Below are 20,950 nucleotides of genomic sequence, written 5' to 3'. Positions count from 1 at the left end.
AAATGCTGGAGGCAAAGCGGGGTTTAGAGTGGAGGCTGAGAGCTCGCGACCCCCCGTGTAAGAGCCTTGTGACCCGCCTGAGGGGTCCCGACACCCAGTTTGAGTACTCCTACCATAGGGGTATGCAGAGATCATCCAGGTGGTACATTAGCATCTAGATATTTTCCTAGTTTTACAACAGGCTACATAAAAAGCACTAGCAAAGTCAGTACAAACTAAAATGTCACACAGACAAAATGTGAAAGTACGTACTTTTTCAGTCACAGCGTGCTATGACACTTTTGTATTTTTTTGTCTGATTTTTTTAAGCAAGTAGTTTTCAAGTGAGGTGAAACTTGGGGTATGCAAGATAAATCAGACTCCTGAAAGGGGTACAGTAGTCTGGAAAGGTTGAGAACCACTGTCCTAGACAATCTTTTTTGCTGGTAGCACACCTACACTTTAAGGTATTAATTGCTTAAGTTACAAATTTTAAATGGTTAGAATTTAAGTTTAGTTCTACTCTATCACTGTGACCACTAACTTATGCAAATGCACTAATGTGGGTCACTTTGTCCTCCCTCTAGTTTGTCTGTTATTCACCTGTTGCCTATTGTCTAAATCCTAACTGGAAACTCGCAGGGTGGCGGATGGGGAGTGAAGGGAAGTGGACTTATTTATTTCACAGTACCTATTACACTAGGGTCCCTAGGCACTATCCCAATAGACAATCTGAAAACGGCCATGTGAAACACAGAACAGCTTCCTGGTGTATGGAGTAATATCTGATTGCTAATACACATTTTTACACTTATTAATGCTGAAGACACAAACTATAAGAATGTGAATGGCATTCCAGTCTGCCTCATGAATCAGACTTGTTAACTAAATTCTGATCACAGAATTTTTACTACTGGCAATACAAGAGCCAGGAATAATGCAGCTTGACCTCCAGGGCTGGCAGCTAGAAAAAAATCAAGCATTTTACTTATAAAGTGAACTTGTCTGATCTGGCCTGACTGTCATTTTGAAGAAGAGTACCAGCCTTTAAAAAAAAAAAAAAAATAAAAATTATTTTTCTCGTTTCTAACTGATATTTTAGTTATTTACAACCAGGAAGCCTCTTCCCTCAGCTGCTGTAGTGAAATATAAATTTTCCTGCCCTGCCCCGCTCTTGTCAGACCACCAATTTGCACCAAACTGTAATTTCTATCCTCAAAAACCTGGGTCAGGTGGTAAGCTGATGGATTAGGAAAGATGAATGAAAAACAAAATTCAGAATTCTTGCTCATTTGGTATAGGAGTATGGGAGTACACCTGTGCTTGTGAAGAGAAGAAAGAAGTTAAATAAATAAATGATGTTTGAACATGTTTCAAGTCCTACCTCACAGGAGGAGACTGAAATGCAGCAAAAGTGAATTATATATTGAATTACAGTAGTGATTATAGGTTGACCCACTGCAATCAAGGACAGCCATCTACCACCATTACTTCAAGTTGTACAGAAGACCCCTGCTATAAAGGTAAGCGATGAACAAGTTAGAAGCTCTACAACTATAGAAGAGAGAGTTTAAGAGTCAAGTTCTTTTCTGCCTTAACTACTACCAGCTATCAAAGTACTAATGAAGACTGTCAAATTTAGCCACATACTAATCAAAACTCCTACTGGACTTTAATAGAAAGTTGCCTGCCCATCAAGGATTGAAATTTGGCCCACGGTAGTTAAATGATAGTGAATTTCAATAATCTCTGGCATGGATTTAAGATACCCTCTAATGAGAGGGCATTAATTAGCAAAACTTTTGACCCCATCCGCTGACAAAAGCAATATTCTACGTGAGTAGAGAGAATCCTTGTACATTAGAAGGGAATCTTGAAACCTACTAAGTTCCATAAAATACGCTGTAAGTAGTCTCAGGTATTATACATGACCAAGTTCTCCTTCTGTTTGTGTGTAAGACCAGAAACAAAACCAGAAGAAACCGATTACACAGAGGAAACAGGTGAGAGTAACTAATTAAAGCAAAATGGAGAAGTCTCCCCTCCCCACCCCTCAGGTGATACTTGAAACCACAGACACTTAAACAATCAGTATTGATGTGACTTGATGGTTTCCCTTTAATTTGCTTTTAAAAAAAATGAACTTACTTGTCATTCTGTTGCTTGAGCGATTCATTCAGCTTTTTCATGGCCTCAGCTTGTTTATTTAGTGAATTACATGTAATCTGCAGATCTTTATATTGTCTTTCAGTGGTTTCATGCCTAAAAGTAAGTTAGTTAATGGGTTATGGTTAAGAAGCCTAAGGAACTTTTTAAGAGCTTTGCTGTGTCATGAAAGAAAAAATACTTTTGACATCCAATGACCTATTTTTCCACTCCACTTCCAAGCAAAAAATTGTTATGCCCACTTTTGGCAAAAAACTTATTAAAAAACCTGCAGTGAAACAGCAACTTTCATCTTAACCTCAATCCTCATTGGAACCCTTACACATTATCACTGACTGTTTATTAAGATTAAGAATTGGATTGAGACTACACGTTTCTTTCAGACAAAGTTCACCACAATCAGGTGGTTCACACAAATGTAGCGAGTTATACATAATCAGACCAGTAGCTGGAAGTAGCTTGTCTGACAGAGGCCAGACCAATGCTTCAGAGGAAGTACAAGAATTCTCATAATGGACAATTATGAGATTATCTGCACATTGGAGATATTCCTTCTTAAGGAGTATCTGGTAGAAGTTAGTCTCTGCCTAAAGTACAAAGGTTTTTATTCTTTTGAAAATTTTTGATCGTCTAATCTAACTCCGAATGGTCTCATCCAAACAAGTGCATTCCTTTTTTGAATCCCACCAACCTCTTAGCCTAGTTTTTTTTTTATTCGCTTTAAAGTTGTTGCCTTTATTTCACTAAGTGTCCCTTTATTCTTGTATTATAAGGACAGGCAAGTAGGAGCACTCTATTTGCCCTTTTCAGCCATTAATTTTGTACACCTATCATGTCCACTCAACAAACTAGTTCCATTCTTTCTTTACATGGAAATCTTCATTACTCAAATCATCCTCACCCATTCCTTAACTTAATAGCTTTGGAATCTGCACCTTCATCCATCAATTTCTATATTCTGTTCAAGTTACAAACTTTTTCAAACACAGGATTAATTTGATCCAAGAACAAATAAAATTCAACTACATTAGCAGTGACCCACTTAAAACCTACATACAGAGTGTTTTAAACACACTGTCCTGCAATACGATTAGCCTAGAAAAAGACAGTGCTTTGAACGCCTCAAAGCCCTTCTTCTGCTTCAGCTAAATTGGGCACTTACTGGATTCAAACAGAGCTCTAACCAGCATTCCTTGGCTGAAAGGACTAATCAGGTCAAAGTAGGTCCTTTAAGAAAGGCCTGTGTAAACCTATTTTCTCTTTTAATCTGTTACCTATCCAAAAATTTTCTGTTTTGGGTTAGTAAACAAGTAGTGCAGATAGATTTTAAGTTCTTACTTCTGCAGAAGATCAATGGAGGATCTTTTCAGTATCTCATATTCTTCAGCCACTGTCTGTAACTTCCTATTATGTTGAAAGAGCTGCTCTATGTCATTCTGCGCCCGTTCAGATTCTACGTGCTGAGCTTTCAGCAATACATCTAGTTCTTCATTTTTTCGCTCTGCATCCTTCAACATTGCAGCAAGCGTCCTTGCCTTTTAGCAAAAAGCAAATACACAGACTCCTTTACATGCTTAATCTATGCTATGTTACTTAACTCACTCAAAACAACGGGGAATTTTACATGGAATTAGAATTTACCCTACTGCTAAATTATCCACAAAAACCTATATGATCAAATGCTCCATGGTCAGTGCACTATATTTAAAATTAGATAGCAAGTTTTAAGCATGTCTAAAGTTTGGGCAAATGATGACCGAATCAGTTATTTTACACTCTGAGATACAGTAGTCATTTGTGACCTTAAAAATAAAAAAAAAAAAAAGTTTAGATACTCTTTTAAAAAGTATCTGAAGTGCTTACACTTGTGGCTTAAGCTTCATTTGAAAGCACAGACTAGCTGTTAGCTTGCACATAAACAGGAAAAGGTTCTAGGGCTGTCTGCAAACCCCTAACATTTTAGTACTGTACTTAGTAGTACAGTACTCTAGAATAGTGTTATAAAAACAAACAGTAACACTAGTACAGTAAATCTTGTTGCGTAGATGGGGGAGATTATTGAGGCTGTTCTGAAAGACCAGCCATTAATGGGGCATTAACACTAGATATCTATGTCAACAAAAGGTCATATACATAATTTAGCTAAACAGCAGAGGAAGGGAGAGCTTCAAAAATGACATAAGGTCATACCTAAAGGGCAAAAATGTCAAATATGGAGGCTCAAGTTCCCTATAGAGAGAAGGGGATGAAACTAAAAGAATATTTACAGTAAGTATCAGAAAAATTTAGCAGTGACACTAGATTAGAATATTTTCCACAAAAGTGGTAATCTTAGAACTTGAGTTTCTTTTAAAAACTAAACACAAAGATTATCTTAATACTCCTCTAGAGAACCATTCTGTACTGGGGCCTCCATGAGAGAACACTGGGGTTTGGACTAGATGACCTTATAAGTATCTTCCACCTCTTCCTTCCAGAGTGTGGTTGTTCATACTCACCTCAGATTCAGCTTGGACTCTCTGACAACGGTACTGGGCAATTAGCCTATCAGCCTGAGCAAGCGCTAGTGCTTTTGCCTCCAATAGATCTTGTAACCTGGTTTCTTTGGACTAAAGATTAAGAAAGATTAGTAGCGCCATTTCCTTAATTTTATCTTTCATAGTAAGTACACATACTCTACAGTCACGTAAATACACATGTTCATTTGTACTCACGGCTAATGACGCTAGTTTCTGTTCATAGACATCCATTATGTCAGACATCCTCACATCAGTGATTGGTTCCTTCATCTGTGAGAGAAGTTAGAGTAGTAGAATTCAACAGCCTGAAGATAAATAGTCTAATTTGTAGCTTCTGGATGAACAGTCATTCATTTTATAGATGTTGATGAGAGGATATTAATTAAATGAGCCCACAGGCTGGCAGCTACTCTGCCTTCAAAGATTAAAAGCCTTGCTGCATCAACTTGATTATAGCTCAATCCTGTTCAGTTTAATGTAGGAAAGTATTGGAATTACTGAATAACATTTACCCAATAAAGGGACAATCATAACATCAGCTATCATGATAAGTTAGTGTGACTCCAAAAATGAGGAAAAAAACGCATTACGTACATATTGCTGGCTACTACAGTAAACCTACTGGTTTGGTTGGGTGTGGGAAGCTTAAGTGTTCCTCCTGACAAATGGTATTTCAGTTCTGCAAGACTAGTGGCAGGGCATTATGGCCAAAAACTCTAACCTCAGAATTCATTGAGCTTGACAGAGATAGGTCAGAATATTTTGATGAAAATAATACAGAGAAAGTTTTTGTGAAATGTCTCCTCCATCTTTCATTAAGATTCTTTAGTATGCTAAAGAATTTACTGACCTTTATGGCACAACATAGGGCTTATATGTTTACTCAAATGAATACTTGTGCAAACATTTACATTTTTATATATTCAGTTAAGTAGGTAATTGAGAAAAGAGAGTCTTCCATGGGTGGTCTGGGGATTAAAAAAACTTTCCATTAAGATAGTGCTTGGGGAGGTGCCAGTGCCAGTTTTGGGGAGATTGTTCAGTGTATGCTGATGGATGACGCTGTGCAAGTGAGCCCAGCTGTTTGTGCTTTTCAGTATAGAAGATAAATATCATCCAGTGGTAGTTTACTAACATCTTGTTTTCAGAACAGCACCAGCTCCTACACAGGGAAAAATTAGTTCAAAATTCCCTAATGCAGAAGGAGATTAGACATCTATTCTTTTCCCCCATTTGTATGTTTTTCAGCTCTCTCTGTATCGTCTTGGACCCTACTGTTGTTGTTACAAAGCTGAAGGATCACGTGGCGTAAGTAGTTTCACCTAGAATTTTATTTAAATGTACAAACAAGTCAATAACAAAACATTACTTGGAATATTCGGTTTTCTGCACATCTTGTATTTAATTTATTTAGCTTCTTCATGTGAAGAACTACATTACAACAAGATGGCATCTTCCACAGTGTCCACTTTTCTTCTGTAGCTTGTGTTAAACATTTAAGGCTGAAGTGTTTGATGTTCATGGAACAAAAGATCAAATTATAAAAAGTCATTCCCTCCTGGAAGGAGCAACTCCTCTGATCAGAAGAGTTAAGTGCATCGCTAGGTATATGCCAATAAGCTTTCTTTCTGTCAGAAGTTCATCTTATGGTCTGGGTTGCAGGAACTGTTTCTGTATTTGCAGTCCTTTTGTGTTGCAGAAACCACAGTTAACTTAATGCAACAAATTCTGCATTTGGTGCCTAGACACTCTGGTGACATGCTTTAGAAAATTCAAATAAAAGGAATGATAGTGTAATAAAGTTATTCATCAACTTACGATGCACACTATATCGGAGGGAAGCAAGATTTCCACTGTTGTAAAACGACTTCCCTACCTCACAGGGATGCTATCAAATATCAAGATAAGGAGGTGCTCAAATACTACCGTGTTTGGAGGGCACATACAAGTATCTAAAAGATGGGCGATTATCCCTGATCCTATACGCCAGAATGTCATCTGCCCCCCAGGGAGTGTCTTTCTATAAAAAACTTCTCTCTCTCTTATCATTGCAATAGCTTAGATCTTCTGGGACACATCTGCTAAGTCCCCATGTCTGAAAGCTAGGTAAACGTAAGCAATACGCTCTCAGGGTAAAGTTTCTGAACTATGAAAGTCTGACAGACCAGACTGTTGACCTTTCTGGACACAACAGGGATCCTCTTTATTTGGCCTTCTGCCTGAGAATGTAATAGCATACGATTGAGTTCAGGTGAGGTGTTTGAGTTTACATTTGTCAACGTATACACCGTAGTCTAAAAGTTTCAGGTGCTACACCCCTTCTGTAAATACTAAGAATGTTAGTAGTTATCCTACCAGAAATATTAAATAGTATTAACCTCCAGTCCAGACTGAAGTTTCTGTATTAGCTCTTGAATGTTCGAAGTTGTTGCATCATTTGAAGGGTAGGAAGTAGAGCACTTCATGGACATAACACTAGTAATGGATGACTGCATATGGATTTTTTTTGGTGCATGCTCTGTCTCTTGTTGTCTGTAAGCATTATTTGCTGCAATGCTTTCACCAAGCCTATATAACAAGATAAATGAAGTAAGCAATAGAACCTGGAAAGAATGTTAATGTGAAGGCAGGAGACAATGATTTTATATGTCTATAACAATTACACACTACACTTCAAAAACATATCAACCCTTCTTGTACTATCATACTGAATTAGGTACTTCAGTTAGATATATGCATGAAGTATTTCGAGATATAAAAAAGGAGAAATGCTAAAAAAAAAACAAACAGAGGCTGATCATTCACTCACAGCAGATTTTCTCTACAATCACTGCGTGAATTTTAAGGTTCCATAACTCATTATCTACTATATCCAGAAACAAGTGCCATATCCTATTGGAAACGATATTTCCAACTCCTCTCAAATGGCACAACATCTGTTTCTAGCTTTGATAGTTTGAGTTATTGGACTTTAAACCTCTCCGAGAACTGTGAACGTGGCCCAGCATGCATGACAGACCAGCATTGGGGGTGATGAGAAGAAAGATTCAACTATGAGAGCAGAGAAAATGTTTTGAAGAAGGTAACAATTACTCAAACATTTGGAACATTAGTAGTCCTAATGAAAGAGATTCAAACACAGACTTTAAACAAGTCACTCAGACTAAAGTAAGGAAAGTGAAAGACACCACATTATTACCCCCTTACCACACACCAGAAACTCACACTATGGCAGGGAAGTCTGGTAATGGTGCTGCCTCAAACAGTATTCTAAGTCCAGCCTGTACTTGTTCTCTGTGGTCTGATGTTAAAGCAAAAGCCAAAGGTGTAATCAAACGTTGATCCTGGGCAGAAACCACTTACGTCAATTTATAATCAACTAAAGAATCCAGATATTGCAACAGACCGAAGCCAATGTGAATAGACATAAATTTTTAAATTTCAGTTACCCTTTAAAAAAAAAATTATGTATCCACACATACTTGCAATTTTCTGAAAACCCATTTAGTTAACCAGAGCAATGACCTTTTACAAATCTGCAAGACTTGCTTTCAGGATTCTGTACATTATCTGCACAGAATTATGTAATAGAAGCATTCAGATCAGATAATGTGTAATGAGTGAGTGGTATTACTGTCCCTGAGCGCAAAATCATCTGACGTATCCAAATACTAGTCTTCCTCCCATCTGGCCTGGATAGCAGAGGGAAGACTAATGCCCCAAACCTGCAATCCATTAAGCACGTGCTTTACTTTGAACATGACGGGTCATGTGGTGAAAGGGTTTACATGATCATGCCAGAAGCATGCCTAGAATAGCTTAAGTCATCCACCCTCCTGAAAGCTACACAAATCTTGTTTTAGATGGTCACCCAATGAGAACTAGAAGGAAGTTGAGTGTCCTTGCATTTGAGAAAAAGGGTGCAAGATACAGGCATTATGATGGTTTTTGCACTGTGCACCCTTGTCCACATGAAAGCGTACTGAATACTATTCATTTGACTTGTCAGTAATGACTGATATTGTACCATACGAACAAAACAGCTAAACTGGATTCAGACAAGAGGTGAAAAGTTTCATTTCCTAGTAACCAATCATCCGAGCCAGCTACATGATATAGGAACCAAAATAATTTTCTGAGTTTAGGACATTTTAAATTTCAACCCTAACACTATTGCTGTAGTTGATCATAAACGCTATATTTAAGTATATCTTAATATACATCACTGGAATAAAAGGCTCAAAAATTCAAAAACTAAATATTTTAAACAAACATAAAAAAACCATTTGGACTGAACAAGAAACATGAGGAATCACAGCTCCCTGGATAGGTTCTTCAATGTGTTATGGACACTTAAGATTTATACTGGAAACACATTCAGAATCAAATCAAGGGTGATATAATATATACTCACTTTCTTAATGATTCTCTGTAAATCATTTAAAGCCTACCTGAAGAATTTTGTAGAAACTGACTTCCATACTAGGCACCAACTGTTTAAGTCTGCTCATAAGATCAAGCGTTTTCAAAATGACAGCAGCAGCAAGTTTGCTTTAAACAAAATAAAATTGGAATGAAAAGTGAAAAGTCTGAAATATATACTGAGAATAAGTTTACACTTACTTAGAAAAAGTATGTGCTTTATTTTCAGAAAAAAGGTTGACTTGAATTTAATGATACAATGGCAAACACGGAGATTGAACAGAACAGAAACAGGTGGTAGCAATGCAGGCTTCCCCTGTTCTACCACGTAATGTGCACCAACTATCTCTAGCAGAAAGTTCAGTCATCACACCATGGTCTCTCTGCTTCGATCAATGATAAGGAAGCCAAGAGCAACAATGGAGGATTTTACAGAAGACATTTGTAAAACTTGAAGCTGACATAAGAAATTCATTTCATATAAGCCAATTAATAGAGGACAAATGATAACTCCTAGTCACCAATCATTTGGGACAGATCCAGATTGGTGACATTATGGTGAAACGTATGATGATCCCATTCCCATGCCCCAGCACATTTGGTCCCCCTGAAATCATGTATTTTCAATGTTTCTACCAAAATAATTTCAAATAGATTTCTGAAGTTCAGTTGTCTAAACCCAAGATGTAAAAGAATGGATGGCTTGAACATTAAAGGCACCTAGGATATAAACTGATAACTAAGGTTGGACTAGTATATATTAGGTTAGCTTTTCCATAAAACCAGAATTCCAATTTAGCCTGAAAGAACTACAAAAGGTCTAACAATTTAAGAAAGACACTCAATGAACAGCTAAAGCTATCATTCTGCTCTCTATTGCCAAGAAAATTAGCCTGAACAGAAGCATAGTTTTTTTTGGTACTTTATAACCCTCATTTTCAGAGTAAATTAGGTTTTAGACTAATTTGATTTTAGCATGCTCACCACAGTTCAGAGTCCACTACCTTTGTCCCAAAGCCAATGTCAATCCCACTGCACGTAAATTGGTGTTCTATAAGAGATGTGCATCTGCTTGCAGTCAGTGCCTTAGAGACATGCATTTTCATTGTGTCATCTCCACAAAGCAGTAAATTCAGTTAAGGATGCAGACTAATTTATTCTTTTATGCATTATAATAAACTAAAAGCTTTCTGAATTAGATTAAAAAAATCAAATGTTTGAGACACTTGACAAGTGAACACAACTTCTCAATTACAATGAAGCGCCTTAAAGACACAAGGGAGTAAGCTTTTGTTTGTTTTTCTCTCCAAAACAAAACAATTTTTTTTGGCACTTAAGAAACCTAAACTCATACCATATTAAGCTGCGAATCACTAGCAGAGCAAAGTTTGCCTAGACCAGTTCTTGGATGGGAATCTCCCAAGAACACCAAGATGCTACAGGAAATAACTGATGATTGAAAAGAAGGCACCCTTCACTTTAGAGCTCACGCAAAAGAATACCCCTCCCCCCCCATCACAGCACATGGATCATTAATGCTGTAGATGTAATCTTTCCAAATTTACAAAAGAGGACCGACAAATAAATGCATGAAATTGAAAGCTTTATGGTGCTCCTCATAGTAACTGACCATTCCACATCGTTATTACTTTATCCTCAACACTGATGTGAAATAGCATAATAGCCCCCGCCCCCCCTTTTTTTCTTAAATAGATGGGGCACTGATAGGGAGAAAGTGACTTGCTCAAGTCTGTGTCAGAAACAGAACACAGATTGCCCAAACAGCAGTGCAGGTTCTTAATCACAAAATAATCCTTCTTTTCCGATCATCTAAAATCCATGGATTCTTTGCAAAAGCAACCTACCAAGTACGTGCTACTTAAGTTTCCCCTGCAGTTTCAACTAGAAAAGGTTATTTTCTGTCATAATTGTGGGTAGTGGTACCATGTGCTGTTAAACAACTGCCTGCCACATTTCTGTAGGCACCTGTATTGAATGTTAAGTAAGGTGATCTTTGTATATTGGTTACAATCAGTGATGAGCTGCCAAAATCTTAACAACCGATTCCCTCCTCACGCCATGAGGGGGTCGTGGCCCCCCCTGGGACCCGTGCCCCATCCACCCCCCATGCCCTGTCTCCTGACTGCCCCCGGAACCAGGCAGGAGGGTCTCGTGGGCCACTGTAGTGGGTGCCCACTCCGCCCCGCCCCTAAGAGCCAGAAGGACCTGCCGGGGAGCGAGGTGGGGAGTCCCGGCGGTGCTTAACTGGGGCGGCTCCCAGGAAGCATCCGGCAGGTCCCTCTGGCTCCTAGGGGCGGGATAGCATTGCTAGGGCAGGAGCAGGGGGAGCGACTGCACCCCCCCACTGATCACATCAAAAGTGGCGCCTTAGGCGCCAACTCCGTGGGTGCTCCAGGGCTGGAGCACCCACGGGGAAAATTTGGTGGGTGCAGAGCACCCACCAGCAGCTCCCCGCCCCACCCCCAGCCCCAGCTCACCTCCGCTCTGCCTCCTCCCCTGAATATGCCGCCCTGCTCTGCTTCTCCACCCCCCCTACCCCAGCTTCCCGTGAATCAGCTGTTTGTGCAGGAAGCCGGGGAGGGCTGAGAAGCAGGCAGCGGCTTCACGTTCAGGCCCAGGGTGGCGGAGGTGAGCTGCAGTGGGAAGCGGTTCCCCTGCGCGGCCCCGCCCCCTCGGGTTATCTGCTACAGCCCAGGCAGCCCTCCTCGCGCCCCCCCGCCCCAGCTCACCTCCTGTCCTTGGGCGTGAGAGCAAAGCCGCTGCTTGCTTCTCAGCCCTCCCAGGCTTCCTGCGTGAACAGCTGATTCGCGGGAAGCCGGGGGGGGCGGTGAAGCAGAGAGAGGCAGAGCGTAACTCAGGGGCGGAGGCAGAGCGGAGGTGAGCTGCTGGTGGATGCTCTGCACCCACCAAATTTTCCCCGTGGGTGCTCCAGCCCCAGAGCACAGACTGAGTCAGCGCCTAAGATGCAACTTCTGGCTTAACAACCGGTTCCAGCGAACCGGCTCCAGCTTACAACTGGTTACAATAACTAGTAGAGTACTTTTCATCCTAAAAGATTCCAAGCTGCAAGAGAAAAGGAAAATTTAATTTTCAAGTTTCCTTTTAATTAAGACCTATTAATTTCAGGTCATCTTAATATCTTTGGGAAAAAAGCGCGATTTTATATCTAAAAAAATAGTAACTGATACGATCTTACAAGAACAGAGCTCATGTTATACAGCCAACAGGAATAACTTGCATAAGGATATTTAGCATGACTTCAATGACTTTGACTATTCTTTCACATTTCTTCTTTGCTAATAGCTCATCCAGATTCTGTTCTGGCAACTGAAGGTGATCAAGGAGGACAGGGAGCAAAAGATCCACAAAGCGTTCAGCTGAAGTGCTGTTGCCGGTATCAATAACATCCTGCAGCAAAACACAAAGATGCCGTATTTAAACCACCAATCAAGGATGTGCAACCTACTCTTATCCCTAGATCAGCCTACTAACTTCCTCACCTTGGTCCCAGTGACATTCATGCATCCAAGCCTAGGGACCTCTCCAGCTCTGCCACCAACTGATCATGCTGTTTTTAGATTTACTTTTCAAACTATTGACCAGCATCATCAGATTTGAGGAAAGACTTGTTAACTATACACAATCAGCAGAGACCACCACACTTCTGCAAGTCCTTCAAAATAGCTACAATTGTTTATTATTTCTTGATGAAATTTTGTATTCTAAACATTTTAGAACCAAATGCGAGACTTTATGCATTTGGGTAACAATTTTAATGTATATCAGATATAAGATCTAGACTGACAGTGCCTTCTTAAGTGGAAAACCGGGTTACAAAATGCAGAAGTCTAGAAAGAAACATTACAGCAATAACACTTAGGGTTTATCGTCACGCTTTGCTTTCTAAATAAAAACATGTATGTGATACCCCATTTATGATTGGTAAAATACAGGCGCATATGTTTCTGAATTGGATAACATATAATTCAGATACAAGGTGACTAAAATCAGTCTTGGTACCTCAAATATCTCCTTGAACAATTCTAAAGTTAGAACACAACAGTTTTCAGATCCTTCCAATGGTTGGTTTAACCAGTGCACTAAAACAATAGATGGCTCTGAAGGTTTAGAACGGGCTGTGAATCTGGTACTTCCAGAGACTGGCACACCAGATGGCTCCAGTATTGTCTGATGCACAACATGGCGCAGTTCAGTCACTGAACAAAAAGCAAGTAGTAATTCCAAGACCTGTACAAATCAGAAGTACATGAGGAGTTAAATATTTTAGTCATGCAAATAAAGCAAATATATTGTTTATTACAATTGTGCACAGTGACACCTACTGCTGAGGTTGTCTCAGCATATCCATGAAGGTGGATTGATTTAAAGTGATTTAAAACAGCAAACAGGAAATCTTGATTTAGGTCACTGATTAGGAAAATAACTAAAGTACAAATGCAAAACAAGATTTTAAACAAAAGTTGATTTTCATTGGCATTTAACCATAAAAACATTTGCAACTAAATATAGCCTTTACACTAAATTTGGTACTTTTTGCTACTAAGAGGATACACTATACACATTTGAGCAATTTCATATATTCAGATTCTTAATTTAAGCTACGTTAATGTTAGAAAAATGGTGAATAATGCATTTCTTATTGACTAAATTAACTTCAATTTGTGACTTGTGTCAGGCTGCACTTGAATAGAAATTTAAATTGAATTATTTAAGCTAGTAATTTTTTTTAAACTACCTTAAAGTGCTGGATACATAAGAAAAAAAGTTTATCAAAACATATTTTGCATTTAAAACGGATATATTAAAACATAAGTATTAGCTGTAGTAAAGTTAATTGAACTAATTTTTCCTGGTCACAATGACCTTCAAGATTATAGAACTAGCAGACCTCATCCTCTCAGATTTTTATTCATAGATTCGAAGAGAAAACAAGCTTTTTCAGATCCCAGTCTGTTTCTCAATTTTAAATGAGCTACTCATTGAATTGAACTAGCTGAATAAAATGAAATGAAGAAAATACTCTCTCGCACCTGCACAAGCAGCCACCACTGTCAAAGCTGGTTTAGGATTTCAAGCTAATTCTAATTCCAGATATTTAGCCAGCGACTTCCACTAGTACAGTAGTTTGTCGCTATCTAAAATTTTGGCAGCAAACATGTAGTGCTTGAGTATTAAAGTCATTTAAATTAATTGATTAGCCAGTTTAGGCCTTAAAATAGGTTGTGAAATTCAAATTTAATTGAAATTACATTTAAAAAATTATTAAAATAAAAAAACTAATTTAAATCAATATTCACCTTTTCATTAAAAATGAATCATCCATTACAAAAGATCACTCGATTGCTTGCAGCTCTCTCAGAATATTATTCTATTAAATAAATTAGGTATGCTTGCTCTCTTTTAAGGGCAATTATTTTTCTTTGAAGGTAGCAGGGTCAAATTCCCTAAGATGTAGATATCCCTTTAAATGGTCTGATGGAAATCGCACTAATTTGATCAAGATATAAGGGTTAAAACAAACTAACAAAAAAAATACTTTGCCCATGCACACTGGATGTTAAACAATAAGACTATTGCCCAGCAACCTATTGGCAGTGCACACGTATATATAATAGGATATTAATGGATGAAAATGTGCACATTCACAAAAGATATTTCAAATAACGAATCTCTAGGAACCTTCACATATCGAGCATGTATCTTTTTGTTCACTAGTAGACTCAATGTCCAACACATTAAAATGTTTTAGCATTTATCGTCTGCCATGTTGTAAAATTCATTCTAGGAAGGTTTACAAAAACCTTTAAAAATAGCTAAGTTTACATTATATGCAAGGTACAACTGCAAATAATATTTAACCTGTAACATTTCCAGGTTGCTGTATGACTATTAATCTTCAAAACAAGAAGAATTATTTCATTTTATGAATGGTGAAATTGACGCAGAGGTTAATTGCCTGATCCCAGAATATACTGAGCACCTTCAACTCCCACTGATTTTAACAGGACTGAATACCTGTGAGAGAGATTTGGTTAAGGCCACAAAGTATCTAGAGACAGTATTAGAAGTTAGCAGCTCCTGATTTAGGCCAAATGCTTGGTAAATTAGATTCCATAGTTTCTCTCACTGTAAAATACCTTCGATGATGAATCAGGATCCCTTCCATGAAGAAGGCCTAATACTTGATTGAGGCATGAGGTGAAGTGTTCATATCTAGATTATAAATGAGAAAAAGTAAACTAAGCTCTTACTTCAATGACATAGTTACTCGATTAAACATTTATGAACAGCAGTGGATTAAAATGCCCTCTTCCAGCCACATCCCTAGAACAGTTATGAAAAGCCAAAAGGAAGAAATAAAAGCCAAAGGAAACATCCTCCATCTTGTAACTGCTATATTCAAAAAGACTAAGCTACAGTTTAAAAATCACTTTCTCCTGAAGCTTGTTTTTGTATTTTATGTTTCTAGCTAAACTTTTTTTTTTTTTTTTTAAATAAAAGGAGTACTAGTGGCACCTTAGAGACTAACAAATTTATTTGAGCATAAGCTTTCGTGAGCTACATCTCACTTCATCGGATGCTGTAGCTCACGAAAGTTTATGCTCAAATAAATTTGTTAGTCTCTAAGGTGCCACTAGTACTCCTTTTCTTTTTGCGAATACAGACTAACACGGCTGCTACTCCGAAACCCTTTTTTAAATAGGAACTCAGGATGTTAAGCTTCTTTCATCATTATTTGAAGATGAGTCTAAAACTGCAACTGGCTAATTTTACAAAGCAAAGTCATACCTAGTAAGATAATCTGCAATTTTGGGGTTCTTCAGCAGATCCATGAGTAGATCAACAGAATATTTTCTTGTCAGTGTGCCATCGCCGTTTACAAGAATGTTGAATATTAACTGAAATGTCTGATGAATGTTTCGGGCATGGAAGAGCTAATAAAAGGAAATGAGAGCTATTTATGCTACAACACCAATAAATCATCTCCCACTAGTCAAAACAATCAGAACAACTGACTCAGTCATTGTGGTTAGTCGATAGTTTTACTCAAAGTTTACAAATTTCAGTGAGATTTTCATTACAAGACTCCGAAATATTTACTTACCTTTTCTCCAACTTCTTCATTTAAAGTCAGGCTTGATAATATCGAAAGTGCAAACACGACCATAGTTAAACTACTATGGGCCAAGAAACTGATCAAGGTACGATAGAAACCCTTCACGTCATTCTATAGCAAAAAGGAGAAACTCATTAGCATTTGACAGTTTTGATGAGAATATAATTGATAGAACTGTCTGGAATAATGATTTATAAACAAGGATTCAATCTAGCCTAAGAACTATTCTAAGGTGATACCCAGAAAGAGGCCAGTGAATTACATGGGAAATATACAAAATGTGATTTCCACTTAAGGCACATACTGGTATGAAAAGTATCCTCTAGAACAGAAATTTTAAGTCAAACTTGAATGGTAAAGAAAAAGGGGAGGAAGGATTTTCACTCATTTTACAAGATGAATGGAATGCCATTTCATGAACATATGTCTTTATAGATAAAAGATAGCTATCATAAATGGACACCCGATTCCTGTCTAATTCAGCTATATTTTTTTCTTTATAAATATCAGGGTTACAATGGAGATATACTTTCAATGACATCTATGGAAGGATTAACTTCCCCACATGCTGGAAATATCTATGTATGCTCCTAAATAGTTTGGCAAAGCTGAGGGAACATTTCACTTTTCCATTTTATTCCCTTAATTAGGGTGAGAATTATTTGGTGAAAATTTTAGCTTTAGTTTGCCCTAAGGAACCAGGAGTAACTTGAAGGGTGTTAACTACTCCACAGGCTTTTAAGTAGGATCCTGTGTACTCTAATTCTGCAGCACTAGACTTCACCTCATGGCACATAATTATGCTCCAAATTCTCAGCTTTCACTAAAAAATATGTTTGGAGCCTTTATCATAGTAGAGAAATCTAAAAACAACCAAGACAAGCCAAATGTAAAGCAACAGGATGATGTCTGCTTGAGTCTGCAGAGAAGCTAACTGAGATGTGGATTTCCCCTTTCACTTTAATCTGGCCCCCTGGATTAATTCCACTGGCATGGAATCTTGTCTTCCCCCCCCCATAAAATGCCACAATTTTTCAACTTTGCTGTGAATTCATCACTCAACTAAAAACCACACTTAACATTAATTTGTGTAGTGGTGGGAATAACAATGAAAGTACATTACTGTTGAATAAACTGGTGTCGATGCTGAATAAGGGCATGAATCCAACACCAAGATCAGGGGTGATTTTTGCTTTCTTCTCAGATCGGCAAAAGCCTTAAGTATTCAAGTTATGCCAAAAATCAACACTGGTTACCCAAATCCATCTACAATAGTAACATGAGACTGTTTTCATGTTAAAGATATAGAGAAGATGCCATGCTTTTACACTGACAAAATTTAGCTTCTCCCACAAGATCTCAACTGGTGGGTCAGAATCAGACCTCAACTTAAATCTTTCACTAACGAAGCGTGGAAGCAGTATGTGCAATCTGAACTAGGTGGTAATGGTGTGGACAAAGCACAGAGAAGAGCCTGACCTCCTGAGGTCCCTTCCAACCCTGATATTCTATGATTCTAAGAATAGGCGCTTCACATTAAAATTGAGGAAAACGATCAGTGGGATAAAGTGGGACTGCAAGCTCTGGAGGGAAAGTTGGAATCATCACTGCATGAGGGATGGGGAGAAACAGGATGTCTGTGAAAAGGAGCTCTAAGTCCTCAAATGATCAGATTCTGACTACTCTCTTCCTTTCCTCTATCCCCAGAAGAGAAAATACATAATCAGAGAAGTTTCTTACCAAAGATTTTATATGAGCTTGAACAGAGAGATTGTGTCGACAAAGATTTGCCATTAGTCCCAAACATGGTATCGTTAATTCATCTTCTGTTGATTGACTAAAAAAGTTCCACAGGACTTAAGAATTTAACGGTTACAGCCATTTAACTTCATTTATATATTCAGAATTCAATGAAATCTCCTTCTATATATAAACATTCATCCAAATTACAGTCATGTATTAAAAAGACATTTATAAACTTGCAATGCATATTCAGTATGGAAAAGCTACCCACAATACAAAAGTGAAACCCACCATATGACAGTTCAACCATGTCTATGGTCCTGAACCAGCAATGCGCTTCAGGTGCATGTATTAAAGTCACTAGAGCTCTACACAGGCACAGGGATCTGCTAGCACAGAGCTTGTTGTAGAGTTGGTGGCTCAAATTGTGAAATAAGTCTAAATGACAGGCAGAAGTGTTCTAACTGCTATTTTAGTTTTTTTGATTTATTTCTTCAAAAAGCTCAAATTCTCCTTAAACTCTACTAGCTGTTGCAAATCATAAGTAAATGCCCCATCTTTGAATATTCTTTGCAACAATAGCATTTTGAAAGAGACAAATGTCTGGTAATTTAGAAGCGATTACTACATAATTTATGCTACATCCAAAGCTTGTGAAATACCACATTAATGAAGCTATTAAAGAAAGTTTAGAAGTGTGTTTAGCTAAACATTTCCTCCCCAAAAAGAAAATTGGACACATACTTACATATGACGCATTAGGAATAAAATCAATTCATCAGTATTAGTGCTGGCTTGGAAAACTCTGACATTGTAGGTTAATCTCTGCAGAAGTTGAATACTCTGAAGAAATAAAATGAAGTCAATTATATAGCCTTCCCACAGCATTCTACTGTAGAACATGGACATTTGGTGTTCAGACTAGAGGATACTTCTCTACAGTTTAATGAGTCATAAGAACAAGCAGTGTTAATTTTGAGACTTGATCACATTTAGATCTCATTAAGTATAAAGTTATGGTATTACAGAAACAATGTAGTATTGATACATGTGGGATATTCACCTAGCATATCTTTACTTAGTTAATGAAAGCAAGGCAACAATCTTGGATTAGTACATTTAAATGCTCACAAACACATACAAATTGCTTAGAAATAGGTTGCCCAGTTCTCCCACACAGCTTGGCCAATAAACTTGCAATGAGGTGGAGGGATTCTCTATATTTAACTGGGTTTCAGTGGGGTTCCTGAATTTTTTTTATTTTTTTTTTAAAACAAATCCCATATAACTATTTAGAGACCTCCAAAATGTAATCCACAACGGCAATAGTATATTGTAAGCAGACATGCATATTAAGAAGAACAGTATAATTTTTTTTTTTTTTTTTTTAACGTGAAGGCTTTTCCCCCAAAGGAATATGGCTTTTTTGTCAAAATGGAAAATTTCCATAGGAAATGTCTGTTTACAACAAAAATTTTCCCAGGGAAAAAACATTTTCCTACAAACTGTACTATAAATACGCCCCCATTCCCCTTTTTATGTGCAGAGAAATGACAGTGACTCACTCAACTTCCCAAAGTAGCTAATTTGAGATTTGACTGTAAACCTTTACATAGCATAGCCAAGGTTATCACCCAAATATACAACCTAACTTAGAATTTCTAAGTTAGGGAAGTGGGGAAAAATATAAATATGCTGGTTGCCGCTACCCTCGACACTTCACTGCTATTTTAAATGGGAATTTTCATACTGAGAGAAGCTTTCCTATGTTAGACACCAGACAAACCCATGAGCTGCTTGAGTCGCCTAGTGCCTCAACAGTCCCCCACAGGCCCTGTGACCTGTGGAGAGTCCCCTTAGATCAAAAGAGGTGGGCTCCTATGGTGACTCAATCTGGTCCCTGCAGATCCCTGTCTAAACACTATCAAAGGAGTGCAGCATTGCAGGCAGATCCTGTTCTTTTGTCTGTCTTCTCTCTCTCTACCATAAAGAAAGAGAGAGCTGCAACACAACAAGGATGGCAGTGAAGTGACAGCTGGGAGACCAGTACCAGCTAAAAGAAAATCTACAGGGGTTAAAAAAAGCATTGCCAAATACTCTGGGTTAATAAAGAGTGAACCAGTGAAATCAATCTGGGGAGGACTGCTTTAAGAAGAATGAATAGGACCTGCCTGAAGCTGCTGGTGGCAGAACATACATGGCAGGGTCTAAAAAAGTACAGCCATTCCCATTCTGCCTTGTCTGATAGGTCTGGTTCCGCCTTCAAACAGCAGTGAACAGATGGCAGAACGAAAACATGGACACACTGTAAGTAACCTGCAGACCGTTCAGTGGGAAAAAGCCAGTTTTCCTTTCATTAATGACAGATGCTAGAGTAGACACAAATAAGTTGACCAGAGAATCAGTGTCTATTGGTATTTATATCACTCATTCTCCCATCTATGAAAGGGGATAGAGATGTCTGTCTCCTTTGTAAAGTGCTCTGAGATCTACAGATGAAGAGTGCTGCAAGAGATGGGGGGTTAAAAGGGTCTGTAACAAAAATTTAAAGATGGAAATGCAAGACAGCAGAGAGATATCAGACTATCAAGAGTGATATCCTAAAAGCTAATACTTGCTTCAAAATAATAGAAAATGAACCCACTCCCCTCTCACTCATTTCTTGAAGTAAACATTGCCAATTTCTAAGTTAATAGTTTTTGTAAATTAGAGCAAGGTGAAAACACAAGATAAAAGTAAATAAGCAGTTTACCATAAGTAAATACTGAAAAGTAGTCCTAAAACCATTTGTACGTCACTTAGATACTACGATGATGATGATGATGATATAGAAAACTCTGAGACAGTAAATAAAATATACAACTTAAATACTTTGATTCTATATATCAGGGAGATCACCTTGAGCAGCATTTCGCAAATGCAGCCACCAAGGGCTCTTCTTGCAGCCACAGCCTCCTGAACA

The 20,950-nt window shown here is 38.1% G+C and overlaps 1 protein-coding gene and 1 long non-coding RNA gene across 2 annotated transcripts in view; one reads left to right on the top strand and one right to left on the bottom strand.

The window, feature by feature from the left end:
* LOC141999446 (uncharacterized) overlaps positions 1–12,577 on the top strand; it is a 41,911-nt gene extending 29,334 nt beyond the window's left edge. Inside the window, exons 2-3 of the long non-coding RNA XR_012642012.1 lie at positions 5,913–5,972; positions 12,411–12,577. This is a non-coding gene — a long non-coding RNA (uncharacterized LOC141999446). The remainder of the gene's footprint in view (positions 1–5,912; positions 5,973–12,410) is intronic.
* CIP2A (cellular inhibitor of PP2A) overlaps positions 1–20,950 on the bottom strand; it is a 33,825-nt gene that overhangs the window by 4,262 nt on the left and 8,613 nt on the right. Inside the window, exons 4-18 of the mRNA XM_074972797.1 lie at positions 18,737–18,831; positions 17,986–18,082; positions 16,234–16,356; positions 15,918–16,063; positions 15,266–15,341; positions 13,128–13,355; positions 12,356–12,515; positions 10,071–10,212; positions 9,116–9,215; positions 7,890–8,008; positions 7,043–7,232; positions 4,860–4,934; positions 4,644–4,754; positions 3,484–3,680; positions 2,128–2,241 (exon numbers count right to left, since the gene is read on the bottom strand). Of these exons, the coding sequence (XP_074828898.1) occupies positions 2,128–2,241; positions 3,484–3,680; positions 4,644–4,754; positions 4,860–4,934; positions 7,043–7,232; positions 7,890–8,008; positions 9,116–9,215; positions 10,071–10,212; positions 12,356–12,515; positions 13,128–13,355; positions 15,266–15,341; positions 15,918–16,063; positions 16,234–16,356; positions 17,986–18,082; positions 18,737–18,831 (1,973 nt within the window). The remainder of the gene's footprint in view (positions 1–2,127; positions 2,242–3,483; positions 3,681–4,643; positions 4,755–4,859; positions 4,935–7,042; positions 7,233–7,889; positions 8,009–9,115; positions 9,216–10,070; positions 10,213–12,355; positions 12,516–13,127; positions 13,356–15,265; positions 15,342–15,917; positions 16,064–16,233; positions 16,357–17,985; positions 18,083–18,736; positions 18,832–20,950) is intronic.

The sequence above is a fragment of the Natator depressus genome, chromosome 1 (assembly GCF_965152275.1).
Source record: "Natator depressus isolate rNatDep1 chromosome 1, rNatDep2.hap1, whole genome shotgun sequence".
NCBI lineage: Eukaryota > Metazoa > Chordata > Testudines > Cheloniidae > Natator > Natator depressus.
Note: the sequence above shows the minus strand (reverse complement) of the source record. Positions and strands in the feature narration are given on the sequence as shown.